Source organism: Bison bison, unplaced genomic scaffold (assembly GCF_000754665.1).
Source record: "Bison bison bison isolate TAMUID 2011002044 unplaced genomic scaffold, Bison_UMD1.0 scf7180017864491, whole genome shotgun sequence".
NCBI lineage: Eukaryota > Metazoa > Chordata > Mammalia > Artiodactyla > Bovidae > Bison > Bison bison.
The window spans coordinates 15533253-15548254 of NW_011495050.1; the positions used below are offsets into that span (position 1 = coordinate 15533253).

Consider the following 15002-nt stretch of genomic DNA (forward strand, 5'->3'; position numbering starts at 1 on the left):
TGTTATGATTTATAATCCTATGTGATTCAATTTGTTTACAAAAGTATATTCATTTTAATTACTTTTATGTGATAAATGTGACCTCTATTTAGTGACTCAGAGATAGAGACTACTTTTATTTTGAACAAAATCAATTCTGTATGGATTTTGCTGACTAGGCTGAGAAGAGATCAGGAATTTTGCTTTGTTTTACATATTGACTCAGTTTTAATTTTGGCACTACTTGCTACTTTAATTAAACACACACACACACAAACCATGTCCTTAAGAAAATGAACACCAGAATACTCATTGTCTGGTAGCTTAAGAAGTAAAATACTAACCACTCCTGAAACTGTTGGTTCTTAAAGTTCAACAATATGAAACTGTTAAGTCTTCTCTGAGAAATGTAATAAAACACCATAGCAATAACTTAATGACAAATAAGAAAACAGAACTGATTCCACATGGTAATTATCACATCCAGGTGGAAAACCAAATCACTGAAGATATAGTAAATTTTACAGCCTAAATTGCTACGGTTAGGTTAAATATTTTCAAATGTTTATAAAATTAACCACTAAAAATTAATGTCAAAATGGGAAAATCCTATAAATGATTTACAAAATTACATCAGAAAGCAAATTCTAAAATATTTGACATAATTACAAAACCTTTGTACAGGTTTATTTGATAAGTAACCAATAAATTTACATCTATGCATATGTGCTAAGTCACATCAGTCATGTTTGACTCTGTGACCCTATGGACCATGGCCCACCAGGCTCCTCTGTCCATGGGATTCTCCAGGCAAGAATACTGGAGTGGGTTGCCACACCCTCCTCCAGGGGATCTTCCCGACCCAGGGATTGAACCACATCTCCTGTGTCTCCTGCACTGGCAAGAAGGTTCTTTACCACTAGTGCCACCTTTATATTTTTACTTAAATGAAAGCTTGGATCGTTTGAGAAAATGTGAGTAATGTCAAGCACATAAAAATGGAGAAGTCATATTAGAAATCAAAAACTCAATGTAAGATATTTTTGTCAATAATTAGGCAAGTGTGAGAAGTGAAAAGTAAACCAGAATAATTTTCTTCACTACTGTAGCATCACTTTTACTTCATGATCAGGAATTTTAAAAGGTTTTTTTAATGTGTATCAGATGAATTACGATAATGCAAAATTCACATGAATCTTAAAAATGAAACAGGCTTTGGGATTTCTGTGGTGGCCCAGTGGCTAAAACTCTGTGCTTCCAATGCAGGGGGCCCAGGTTCCATCCCTGGTCACAGAACTATATGCCACATGCTGGGATGATGACTCAAACAGCAAATTGTAAAAATACACTCATATTATGTGTATTTTAAACATTTTTATCACCTGTGAAGAAATGTGAAGAACTGTAGAAAAGGATTATAAATGAAATGAGTTGATAAAGCTGAGTGGTACATGCAAATTCACGATACTGTTAATCTCTGTATGTATGTATTAATCAAATAAAAGCACAATCATCAGCAAGTAATAAGAGGTCAACAGGTATCTTTTCCCACCTTCACCTCAGGATCTTCCTTACACTGTTGAAATGCCATTAGTGTGTTTTCAATGAAAATTCATAAAAACAATCCCCATGAAAAAGGAATATTTCTCACAAAATTGCAAAAGCCCACATAATACAGTTTCCTCAGTATACATGCTTTACTGATTTCTGGAACTGAGTACTGAAGAAAAACAGAGAAGACTCTACCAATTGTAGAAATTGTTCTACTTCAGCTGCAAGGTAGGGCTACTGAATTACCAACAGCAGAAGAATTTATTCTTAAGATACTCAAGACAGTATGGTTAAAAAAGAAACAATGGTGAGGTAAGCTGATGTATTATGCTAACTGTATTTATACTAACAACTAAATTTGAATAAAGTGTACATATTAAATAACATTAATCCAACACACATCTTGAGTTACACATGTAGTATTTCTTAGATTTTTTTCTCCAAGTATTCAGAAATCTTAGTTCTGATGTATCATAAAGGGTTATTACTGCTAACAATCTTAAAATACAATTATCTTTTCTCTTTGCTAGCAAAGGTAGGTTTCTGTGGCCCTCACCTCTTACTGCCCTTTGAAGTAGTAAGTTCCCTATCACTAAATATGCTAGAGTATAATCAAGAATGATGTAAAATGAGAGAGGCTGAACTGTCAGTTAATTTCAACTCTAAGAGTCTATGGCTTTATGATAAAATATTTACTACAAGTGACATAAGAACTTATTTTAGGCCAACTGTTAACAAGTTATATTTATTATTTATTTTAATCTATGTCCAAATGTATTCACTAATGCTGTATTTACAAAGGGTTAATTATATGACTGCACTGTCATATAATCTGCACTGCTCAGCAGATAGAACAGTGTATGAAACCCATAAAACCCTGCCCTCATGGTACTTACATAGGTAGGGGGAAGGTAAAGGGGAATAGGAAGGGAGAACAGAAAAGAAGTTGAGAAGGTAAGTTTATCATAGGCAAACGTTCCCCAATGTACAAATTTCATGTCAGCATGAAATAAATTCGTAACAAATTCATCTTAAATTCTAAGTCACCTATTCTCTACACCTAGGTAGAAATTTTGAGTTTTTCTTATTTTATGTATGTTCTCTAGTCAAATTTCCTTTTTAAAATTGATCTTTATTTAGAGGATGATTGCTTTACAATGTCGTGTTGGTTTCTGTCATACAAAACTGGGGATCAGCCATAAGTATACATATATCCCCTCTCCCCTAAACTTCCCTCCTGCCCCTATAATTTGTCAGAGACGACTGGGTCGAGCTCCCTGTGTTATACAGCAACTTCCCACTAGCTATCTAATTTGCACATGACAGTGTATGTATGTAATGTTACTCTCTCCATTTGTCCCACCCTATCCTTCCCCTGCTGTGTCCACAAGTAGGTTCTCTACGCCTGCATCTCTACGCCTGCCCTGCAAGTAGGCAAGTGGGTTGATCAGTACCATTTTCTAGAATCTATATGTATGCATTAATACATAACATTTTGTTTTTCTCTGACTTACTTCACTCTGTGTAACAGACATGAGGTTCATTCACCTCAAATTCCCTTTTAAAACATCCTTTAAACATTTAAAATACTTTTTATGTTTTCTTACATTTGCTCAAACCCATAGAATGTACAGCACCAAGAGTGAACTCTAAGGTAAAGAACAGACTTTTGATGGGGAAAACAAAAAACAAAAAACAGCAGCTTTTTATGTACTTGGTAGCTATCAGGCACTAGACCAATACTGTACAAGAGAAATAGAACGCAAGACATATGCAATTATAAATTTTCTAGTGGCCACATTAAAAAAAAAAGTTAAATCAATTTTAATATATTTACTTAATCCAATATATCCAAAACATTATCATTTCAACATAATGAATGTAAGATTTAATGATATCTTACATTTTTTTCTTTCAGTTCTGAATCTTTAAAAACCAGCATATTTTTTATATTTACAGATTATCTCTATTTGGACTAGCCATATTTCCTTGCTCAACAGCTGTGTACAAGCAGTGAGGGGCTATTGTATTTACAGGAATTAGCATATTTAACTACATCTGAATGCAGATACCAGATTTTCACAGGAAATACCTGATCTTATTTATGAGATCATATTGAGATTTTATGAAATTTATAGCTTAAAATAATTCATATATCTAAGTTGTTCAAAACATATCTAAAAGTCATCCAATACTGAATCAAGTATTGATTTTTATGTTTAATCAAAATTAAACAATTAAAAATTCAGTTCCTTAGTGGCATTAGCCACATTTCAAGTATTCAATAGCCACATGTCACTAGTGGCTACTCTATTAGACAGTGCAGCAAAATGTTTCTAGATAACACAGCAGAAAGTTTCTAAAATTTAATTTTTTATCAATTTTTTTATCATCTTCTTTTTATTTGAATCAATTCTAGTTGAAAACAGGTGAGAAAACTTTTTCTTTAGAAATTATAATCTGCAGAGTTGTCCATAAGAATTAAGATGGTCCCTTTTAAATAAAAAGTTTATACTCAAAAAATTGGTACTAAAGTCTGTTATTTCCAAAATTAAGTGTTTCAATCTCAAAAGAGAGAAAACTGTCAATTCTCTGACTTGATTGAAAATACTGCCATCTACCTTGCCACCCAAGTTAGTACTTCACCATCATCTGACACTATATCCTGTTTTATTAGCTAGGTAATACCTTTTTAAAACACTTTATTTTATCCCTTTCCATTCTACCTTTGTTTGTTACTGCTTTAGTATAGGTTTACATCCTTAATCACCTGGGCTATTTTAAAAGTCTTCTAAATCTAAGTTGTAAATACACAGGGATTGTTTTGCATATGCCAACACCCAAGTAAATCATCACCCAGAATAAAATACAGACTACCTCCAGTACTCTATAAAGTTCCCTCCTGAGCCTAGACAACCCCTAAACTCCCAGAAACAGGTAGTCTGGTGGACTTTTGACTAGTTTTGCCCTTTTGAATTTTATGTAAATGGAATTGTATAATATATAGTCCTTTCATGTCTGGCTTGGCTTCTTTTATTCTGTGAGACTCATCCACATTGTTGTACCAACAGAACCTTTTTGTTGCTTCATTATTTGGAATTTTATAAATATTCCAAATTTTTTTTTATCCAATAACCTGCAGACAGGCATTCAGGTTGTTTCCAGTTCATGGCTATTGTGAAAGCTGGTAGGAAGATTCCTCCATTATATCGTAGTCACAATAGAAACTGATGCTGAATGTACTACACGGAACGGACTGAGGCACATACAAAATCAGGTGTGCATTTTAAACAAAAGACATGCCATGTATACCTTTAATCATTATACATGTTAAGTACATATACACCACATTAATCACACAAACAATCACGAACAACACCAGATGGATAACAAAATTTGATTCAGTTTATTATCACATTTTAGCATCTGCTCTGTATTTTCTAATGCATGAAGAGGTGAATCCAGGGAACCATAACAAAAGAAAGACCAGATACATCACTCTATCAATCCCACATGACAAAGCATGTAAAATCATAATACACAATTTTAAAAGATAGATCTAAGAGGGGTTAAAAAAAGTTGTTTAGTGTCAATCTGACCATTTATACAAGCTCAGTATATTTGAGAAGAGCATAAAACTTTCATTACTTTGTAAAATTAGCATCAGCTTATTTTCTTTGCATATTGCTAAACTCATGTCAAGATAATGCTTGGATATGAGCTTAGAAGGAGTGCTAATTTGCATGAATGTGTTAAATAACTGCTATGCCTCCTCCATGCAGGAGATAACACTAAAGTGAATTAGATCTGCAATAAATGTTTTATGAAAATTAGTATAACAGTGATTATTCCTAAAGTTCATTCAATAAAAGGCATTTTGCTGATGATAGGTTGCTTCTCTAGCATTTTAAAGCAAAAGGGAAATGAATAAACCAAAGTTACTAATCAGATTTATTCAATAAACACATATATACAAGAACAGTGAACCTTTAAAATATCACTCACTTAAAGATCACTTGAACTTTGCCAACTCTAAAACTATATATTCATACAAAGAAAAAAGATAAATGAAAACTTCACATTTTCCCTCTTACCTCCCATTCTCTAGCTGCTGCTTCATTAGTAGAATCCTCATTTGTTTCAGATTCTTCAATCTTTTTTACTACTATAAATCCAGGTTCTTTGGTATATTCACCAGTATCTTCTGCATATGTTTCTGGACTCCACTGAATGAAGAAGGCATACAAGTGGTCTGTCCTGTTAGAATGAGTGATTATGAATTAATACATCTGCTATTCTGAGTTGTTAGCAAGAATTTAAAAATTATTTTTGTTAAACAGCTTCACAAAACTTGAAGACTTAAAATATACAAAATATTACATACACTATTCTTTATTTAAAAATAAAACAAAGCCGACTACCAAGAAGACATTAACTTAAACTTTTGGGGCTGTGTTCTGTCAAGCTCCTAACTACACTAGGATTTTCTTCAGCCTGGTTTTGACTAGCTCAGATGCTGTTCATGGCAACATTTCTTTTCATGAAGCAAACTTGACAATGGGAAGGAAAACCGAACTCACCATTTTAACCTCAATCACACAACGATCTAATTATCTGAAATACAACTAACAACTTACTCTAATTACCTATTTTGAAACCTGACCACTATACAGGTTTTTCCCAGGTTAACAGAAATTTAATATTTTTAACTTTTATGTTCCTTCTTTCAGTTTTGTTTACTAAAGCCTAAATCCCTGAAATAAAAATTATCTGAAGGGTCAGATGTGCATTTCAAACATCTATGCTTTATTGGCTTTAATTGGTATGGATAACTGAAAAGTGATTATAAAACTCTCTACTTTATTCAGCCATTAAAAAGAATACATTTAAATCGGTTCTAATGAGGTAGATGAAACTGGAGCCTATTATACAGAGTGAAGGAAGCCAGAAAGAAAAACACCAATACAGTATACTAACACATATATATGGAAATTAGAAAGATGGTAATGATAACCCGGTATGTGAGACAGCAAAAGAGACACAGATGTATAGAAGTCTTTTGGACTCTGTGGGAGAGGGCGAGGGTGGGATGATTTGGGAGAATGACATTGAAACATGTATAATATCATATGTGAAACGGATCACCAGTCCAAGTTCGATGCATGATACAGGATGCTCGGGGCTTGTGCACTGGGATGACCCAGAGGGATGGTATGGGAAGGGAATTGGGAGGGGGGGTTTCAGGATGGGGAAACATGTGTACACCCATGGCGGATTCATGTTGATGTATGGCAAAACCAATGCAATACTGTAAAGTAATTAGCCTCCAATTAAAATAAATAAATTTATATTAAATAAAAACTCTCTACTAACATATAGCAATCAATAATCACTGTCCTGGACATTGTTTGCAATAAAATAAATTTTTAATAGTGTCATTTGTTATGTGGCAACTAATGCTTTATTTAAAAAGGTGTTAAGCATCATCTTTCAGATAATTTGTCTCTATGAAGCAATTTTTTTCATAAAATCCTAAAATACAATAAAGTTCAAAATTCTAATAAAACTAATTTTTAATGAACATTAGCGAAGGTGCAAGGTCAATATTAAAATGGAAAATTCCATGCAAAAATTAAAACAAAGCCAACACTAAGGAGAAAAATAAATCCTTATGTTATAATAGGGTTATAATTATAGGATTATATATATATTATATATATAACTATAAATATAATATGTTATAATCCTAAGATATAATAGGGTTGAATATTTCATTGTAATCATCTTGGTATCACTGGCAAATCAGAGTATCTGGCTCTTTGCCTTTCATGTACTCATAAATTATGCAAATCACAGCATATTTTTAAATTATTCTAATCACATTTTGTTGAACGCACAGATTGTACTGTATATTTAGGTGAGGTGGGAGAGAAAAGAATTTTATTATTATATTCTTGAAAGTAAGTCTTCAGAGGAACATATAAAGCCTTTCCAAGAGGTATACAGACATTTAAGATAGATCTAAGGGAATCAATCTCTTTCTCTTCCGTTTCCATATGGTAATCTTCTCTCCTACTCATCTTCTTGAGAACAGTGTGGTTAAGATATCTTACAGATTGTTTCTTCTCTGCTTTCACTAAAGTACCATCCTCACTCATCCAGAATTTTACAATGGTACATGTCTTTATAGTCAAAAAACTTCCAGTATAAAGACTTCCAGGTTGCCTAAAGTTGGTATTGAGACAGGGAAAGATTTTAAAAACTGGGTAATAAGTCTTTTTGCATATCAGGTGGTTTCTAATTCACTAATTTCCACAAAACTGAATGAAGCTGTTCAAATGATGGTTATTAAAAATAATTTTGATGAAAGATGATTAATTTTAGAATATAAACAGAAACACGTTTAAAGAACTGACTGACATTATAATAAAACTTCTCAGTTTCATAGACATTTTTATGAACAAAGCTTTTTAGTACTTATAGAAAAAGAAAAAAGGGAGGGGGCAGAATTGAGCCACTGAGTCTTATCATTTCAATGAACAATATTCATCAATGGATACATAAACTAATTGGGGGAAAGCCCTAACTATTTTATTAAGACATTTCCTGTATTTTACATTTTGTGTGTTAATAGCTATATATGATAAATTATAATTCATGTTGCTTTGATCAACTGTTCATTAGCAATAATTTTAATGATAAAATGTTATTCTGGGTTTAATTAATATTTGGAATAATGTAGGTGTTGAAAGACAATTTTCTCTTGGATTTCTGCATGTCTTACTGGCAGAGGCACTGTGTACCTGTGTTCAGCACTACCTTTTCATGTAAGTTTGCACAGAAAACAAAGCATAGCATGGTTTTAGAAGGCAGAAATATTCAGTATCTTGTGGTGGAAGTTTAGTCGCTACGTTGTGTCTGACTCTTCTGTGAACCTATGGACTGTAGCCCACCAGGCTCCTCTGTCCATGGGATTTCCCAGGCAAGAATACTGAAGTGAGCTGCCATTTCCTTCTCAAGGGGATGTTCCTGACCCAGGGATTGAACACGTGTCTCCTGCTTGGCAGATGGACTGATTCTTTACCACTGAGCCACTTGGAAAGCCCATTAGTATCTTACTCTGGACCAAAGGGAAACCATGCTTACTGTACATTATAGAAATTTTAGGTTCCCTAAACTTACGGTTCCTATTCTTTAACATAACCCATGGCACATGCAGCTGTCACTTGGCCTTCTTCACACCCAACAGTGGGAACTGAAGCTCAAAGAACTCATACAAGTGCTAGAGCTGTGACTACTGCTGTTGTGACTCTTCTGCCAGCACTCATTAAACTGAGGCAGGCCAACTTGTTAACAAGTAGGGTGAGCCTTAGATCCTTTACTCTTCTGAGAATAATCAGAAAATTTTTAGTATGTGTAATGTCAGTACACACAGTGCATGCATGTTCAGTAGCTTTAGTCATGTCTGACTCTTTGTGACCGTATGGACTGTAGCCTGCCAGGCTCCTCTGTCCATGGGGATTCTCCAGGCAAGAATACTGGAGTGGGTTGCCATGCCCTTCTCCAGGGGATCTTCTGACCAAGGTATCGAATCAGCAACTCATGTCTCCTGCATTGGCAGGTGGGTTCTTTAACACTAGCACCACCTGGGAAGCCCCAGATAAATGTGGAAGTATATGCAATTTGTTGCAAAAAATGTAAAAAGGAATAAAAATATACTACTTTATAATAAGACTCTATGAGGAAGTATAATTGAAATATAAATTCAAAGAGAAAAGTAGTGATGCAAATTTTAACTGTTTTAGAAGAGCACATTCAAGTAGTGTTTAAATGTATAATCTAATCATAAAGGGCAAACTGTTCCATTATCTAAATCCTACTGGATATATTTAATAGATAAATGTAAGTTTTAACTTAGAATGTCATTATTTATGATACAGTGAACTTAAAATGTCAGTATTTACAATACAGTGATAACAGACATCCTTAACAAATATTGCTCAATCGTAATATGAGAAATTTCACTGTGCAGTGAGTATAAAAAATAATTTGAAGACCAGATCCTTTTAGTAGCTAATTTAATGCTATGTATACAGCAAGCATTTATAATAGAAAGGATTTGATGAAATTTTTAAAAAAGAAATTATACACAGGGAGTTTGGGATGGACATGTACACACTGCTATATTTAAAATGGATAACCAACACAGACCTTCTGTATAGTACATGGAACTCTGCTCAATGTTATGTGGCATCCTGAATGGGAGGGGAGTCTGGGGAAGAATGGATACATGCATATGTATGGCTGAGTCCCTTTGCTGTTCACCTGAAACTATCACAACAGTGATAACTGGCTATACCAGTTAACAAAATACAAAGTAAAAAAAAAAAAAGAAATTGTATCATTTCCTGCCTTGAGGTGGGGCTGTACCAGTTAATATTTTAATGAACCTTCTTGATCTAAAACATTTTAATTATGACTGTTTACTAGTAACACGAGGTATATGTTCATATTTTTTGCATTAAACCACAAAGGGGACTAAAATTAAAAGTGGGGTAAATTAAAGAGTATAAAAGAGGAGCTAATTGATTTTGAACGCATTTAATGTCAGGTTTTAATCATAAACTATTTCAGTACTTTGCTACTGGTGTGAACTGTTATATAAAATAATTTCAACTCAAGGAATCTCAATGTTTTCCAGATTTTGTTGTTATTGTTTTACCTTTCTTGTGGCACAGCAAACCAATATTCATGTTTCTTATCTCTCTGTGCATACTGCTGCATTGTTGCACTTGCTTGAGATACAAATGTTTTCCTCATAGGTTTTCTGACTCTGAGACATAAGAACTTATGCAATCGATGCCTTCTCTTTTCTTTTAAAAGTGCAGAACCTAGAATTGAGATAGAGTGTTTATTCAATTCCCATACACCATGTTTGAATAATTTAAAAAAATTTAGACTAAGTAATGTTTATCTCTAAACTTTTGACAAATAATTACAGAATAAAACGTTACTTTACTGAAAGGTGAATTCTCTTAAGTAGCTTGTATATTTTTCCATCAAAAGTGACAAGTATAGCAAGACTAATAAACTAACACCCGAGTTATGAACTGATATTATATCTAAGGGTATTAGGAAAAAATGTGGAAGATCCAGAAATTCTGGTTAAATTTTTCTAACAACCACACTAAAGTAATTATTCATAAATATACATATACAATATTCTGCATACTCTCTATCATCTTTCTAGAACAATATCTAAATAAGTTTGCAGAATTTTCAAAGTTTTACTGTAATATGGTTGTTACAGAAAAAATTCAGTAAAAAAGTTTCTGAGGCTTTTACATACATATGAAGGTGTGACAAAAACAATATGCTAGATTCAGCCATCTGTTTAGTTTATTAAGCCTGAATTATCTCTAACCCTTCCAACCACAGATGCTGCCATATGACACACTGAAGGTCTGACAATAAGGATCAATACAGGAAACTAGACATTGGCTTACAAAGGAGGCATACTATGGAAGAAAAAGCACTTTGCTATAGTCAGGAGATCTGGATAGTAGTCATGGCTTTTTTCTGTGTAACACTGTGCAAGATACATAATCTATCTGAGCCCCAGCATTTGCATCAGGTTAAAAGAATGAACTTTTACTACTCTTCTCACAATTATATTCCATTATATATTTATATTATATAGTTTTATGATAAAAGATCAGAAACTTTGAATACTTCCCTATATAGAATCTCAAGTTCCTTAAAATTAGCTACTTAAAACTAATTTTCTTGTCCTCCCTCCATATGTACATACAAAAAAGAAGAAACCAAACAGCAGCAATCCAGGAACACCTATCTAAACATATCTACCAAACTTTCTCCTTTTAGTAATGTCATAAAAGGAAAACCCAATTAAACCCTGCACCCAAACAAAGGCAATAAAATACGAGCAGTCTACTAAATTACTGGGTCAACCAGAATGCAACATTTTATCGTTTTCAAAGATTTCAGAACGTAAGACAACCAAACACAAACATATCAAATAAAGATATCTATGCCAGCATTCGTCACAACATCAATCTTAATAATATCAATTGTTAATAACAAGTGAATGTCTTAATAAATACAGAAATAGCTAAATTACAGGGCCATTAAAAACCATGAAAGAACTACACAGGTTCAAGTTGACCCTTGAACAACACGGGGTTGAACTGCACAGGTCCACTTATATGTAGATCTTCAAATAATATATACTTTAATACTACTATACATGGTTGGTTGAATCCATGTATGCAGAACCACAGACATGGAGGGCAGATTGTAAAGTTAAACATAAAATTTTGAATGTGGGAAAGAGTATGTGTCACCCCTTAACCCTTGAGTTGTTTAAGGGTCAACTGTATAATGACACAGGAAAATGTTCATGACATAAAATATGAAGTGAAAAAAGCAAGAAACTATACTACATGTAATCCTAATTTTATATGAAAACTATACACATATCAAGATATATACAAATTATATCAATATTGTATATGTGTATATATGTAAATGTGTGTATGCAGATACACATACGCACTAAAGAGCAAAGATAAATACATCAAATATTAACAAGGATCAAATCCAGGTGATGAATTCCAGGTAATTGTTTATAAATTTTCTAAAAAGCAACATATTTGTCAAAAGTTCTTTAATGAACATTAACTCTGAATAATGAAAAAATATTCAAGCTTTTATAGAATGTAATTACTTAACATCTATTGAATATAATCCTTAGGTCTTCAGTATATGTAAATTATATACAGTATATATCAGTATATCTAAATTCAGTATGTTATGCTAAGTCACTTCAGTCGTGTCCAACTCTGTGCGACCCCATAGACGGAAGCCCACCAGGCTTCCCCGTCCCTGGTATTCTCCAGGCAAGAACACTGGAGTGGGTTTCCATTTCCTTCTCCAATGCATGAAAGTGAAAAGTAAAAGTGAAGTCGCTCAGTCATATCCGACTCTTAGCGACCCATGGACTGCAGCCCACCAGGCTTCCCCGTCCCTGGGATTCTCCAGGCAAGAACACTGGAGTGGGTTGCTACTGCCTTCTCCGAAATTCAGTGTATCTAAATGCAAAGAAAATTCCGTTTTGAAAAATTGAATCAAACCCTAGTGTGTTGCTGGAGAGACTATAAAATGGTATAGCCACTGTGGAAAACAGATCAGTGGTTCATCAAAAAAGTACACACAGAATTACCATACAATCCAGCAAATCTACTTCCGGTATGTAACCAAAAAAAAAATGAAAGAAGGAAATCAAACAAATTATTTGTACACTAATGTTCATAGCAGCATTATTATTCACAACAGCCAAAAGGTGTAAACAACTCAAATGTCCATCAACAAATGAACATATAAAGGAAATGTGCTGTGTACAATGGAATATTATTCAGCTTTATATAGAAAGAAAATTCTGACACACCACAACATAGATGAAACTTGAAGGCATTATGCTAACGGATATAAGCCACACACAAAAGGAAAAACATAGAATGGTGCTTGCCAAGGACTGTAAGGAGGGGAGAATGGAAGATATCATTTAATAAGCAGAGAGTTTCAGCTCAGGAAGATGAAAAGGTTCTGGAAATGGATGGTGGTGATGGTTGTACAATAATGTGAATATGCCTAAAGCTCCTATATTTTACATTAAAAATGGTTAAACTCGTAAATCTTATTTTATGCATATTTTAACAATTATGCAGGTCAGGAAGCAACACTTAGAACTGGACATGGAACAACAGACTGGTTCCAAATAGGAAAAGGAGTACATCAAGGCTGTATATTGTCACCCTGCTTATTTAACTTATATGCAGAGTACATCATGAGAAACGCTGGACTAGAAGAAGCACAAGCTGGAATTAAGATTGCCGGGAGAAATATCAATAACCTCAGATATGCAGATGACACCACCCTTATGGCAAAAAGTGAAGAGGAACTAAAAAAAGCCTCTTAATGAAAGTGAAAGAGGAGAGTGAAAAAGTTGGCTTAAAGCTCAACATTCAGAAAACGAAGATCATGGCATCGGTCCCATCACTTCATGGCAAATAGACGGGGAAACAGGGGAAACAGTGTCAGACTTTATTTTGGGGAAGACTCCAGCCATGAAATTAAAAGACGCTTACTCCTTAGAAGAAAAGTTATGACCAATCTAGATAGCATATTGAAAAGCAGAGACATTACTTTGCCAACAAAGGTTCGTCTAGTCAAGGCTATGGTTTTTCCTGTGGTCATGTATGGATGTGAGAGTTGGACTATAAAGAAAGCTGAGTGCCAAAGAATTGATGCTTTTGAACTGTGGTTTTGGAGAAGACTCTTGAGAGTCCCTTGGACTGCAAGGAGATCCAACCAGTCCATTCTAAAGGAGATCAGCCCTGGGTGTTCTCTGGAAGGAATGATACTGAAACTCTAGTACTTTGGCCACCTCATGAGAAGAGTTGACTCACTGGAAAAGACTGTGATGCTGGGAGGGATTGAGGGCAGGAGGAGAAGGGGACAACAGAGGATGAGATGGTTGGATGGCATCACCGACTTGATAGACATGAGTCTGAGTGAACTCCGGGAGTTGGTGATGGACAGGGAGGCCTGGCATGCTGCGATTCATGAGGTCGCAAACAGTCGGACGCAACTGAACGACTGAACTGAACAATTAATATTTTAATTATAAAACAGAAATATGTAAATTAGATTAATCTGAAATCAATACTCCAATAGAATATGAGAAATGTTAGCTAAGATACTTGAGTTATACCACTTTTAACATAATGTACAAAGCAGAATCATTGTGTAGTAGAAATAAAAGCTATTACTATAATTTTCAAAAGTAAACAGTATGAAAATACAAAATTGAAAGAGAAAGTGGTATTTAATTTATCTCAGTTCTGCTTTTTATTTTAAATTAAAAATGTTTAATTCATTTATGGCCACAACGCATGGCATCTGGGATCTTAGTTTCCTGACCAGGGATTGAACCTGGGCCCTCTGCACTGGAAGCACAGTCTTAACCAGTGGACAGCCAGGGAAGTCTCTTTAGTACTGCATTTTAAAGAAAAACAACCAGACAATGATGGAACCTGTGAATACCTGAAGAATTTCAGAAACAGATTTTATGTCTAATTACACTTTTAAAAAATGAAGGGATTATATAACTTTGGCAATTACAAATTGCAATTACTTCTTATTGTCAAATTCAGACTTAAATTGAAGAAAGTACGGAAAACCACTAGACCATTCAGGTGTGACCTAAATCAATCCCTTATGATTATACAGTGGAAGTGAGAAATAGATTTAAGGGCCTAGATCTGATAGATAGAGTGCCTGATGAACTATGGAATGAGGTTCGTGACATTGTACAGGAGACAGGGATCAAGACCATCCCCATGGAAAAGAAATGCAAAAAAGCAAAATGGCTGTCTGGGGAGGCCTTACAA

At 34.1% G+C, this 15002-nt stretch overlaps 1 protein-coding gene across 11 annotated transcripts in view; it reads right to left on the reverse strand.

Moving 5' to 3' along the window:
* Positions 1-15002, reverse strand: part of OXR1 (oxidation resistance 1) — a 446019-nt gene that overhangs the window by 33416 nt on the left and 397601 nt on the right. For all 11 annotated transcript variants that reach the window (XM_010863467.1, XM_010863466.1, XM_010863474.1 and 8 more), the window contains 2 exons: positions 10253-10421; positions 5625-5787 (listed from right to left, as the gene is read on the reverse strand). In XM_010863467.1, the coding sequence (XP_010861769.1) occupies positions 5625-5787; positions 10253-10421 (332 nt within the window). The remainder of the gene's footprint in view (positions 1-5624; positions 5788-10252; positions 10422-15002) is intronic.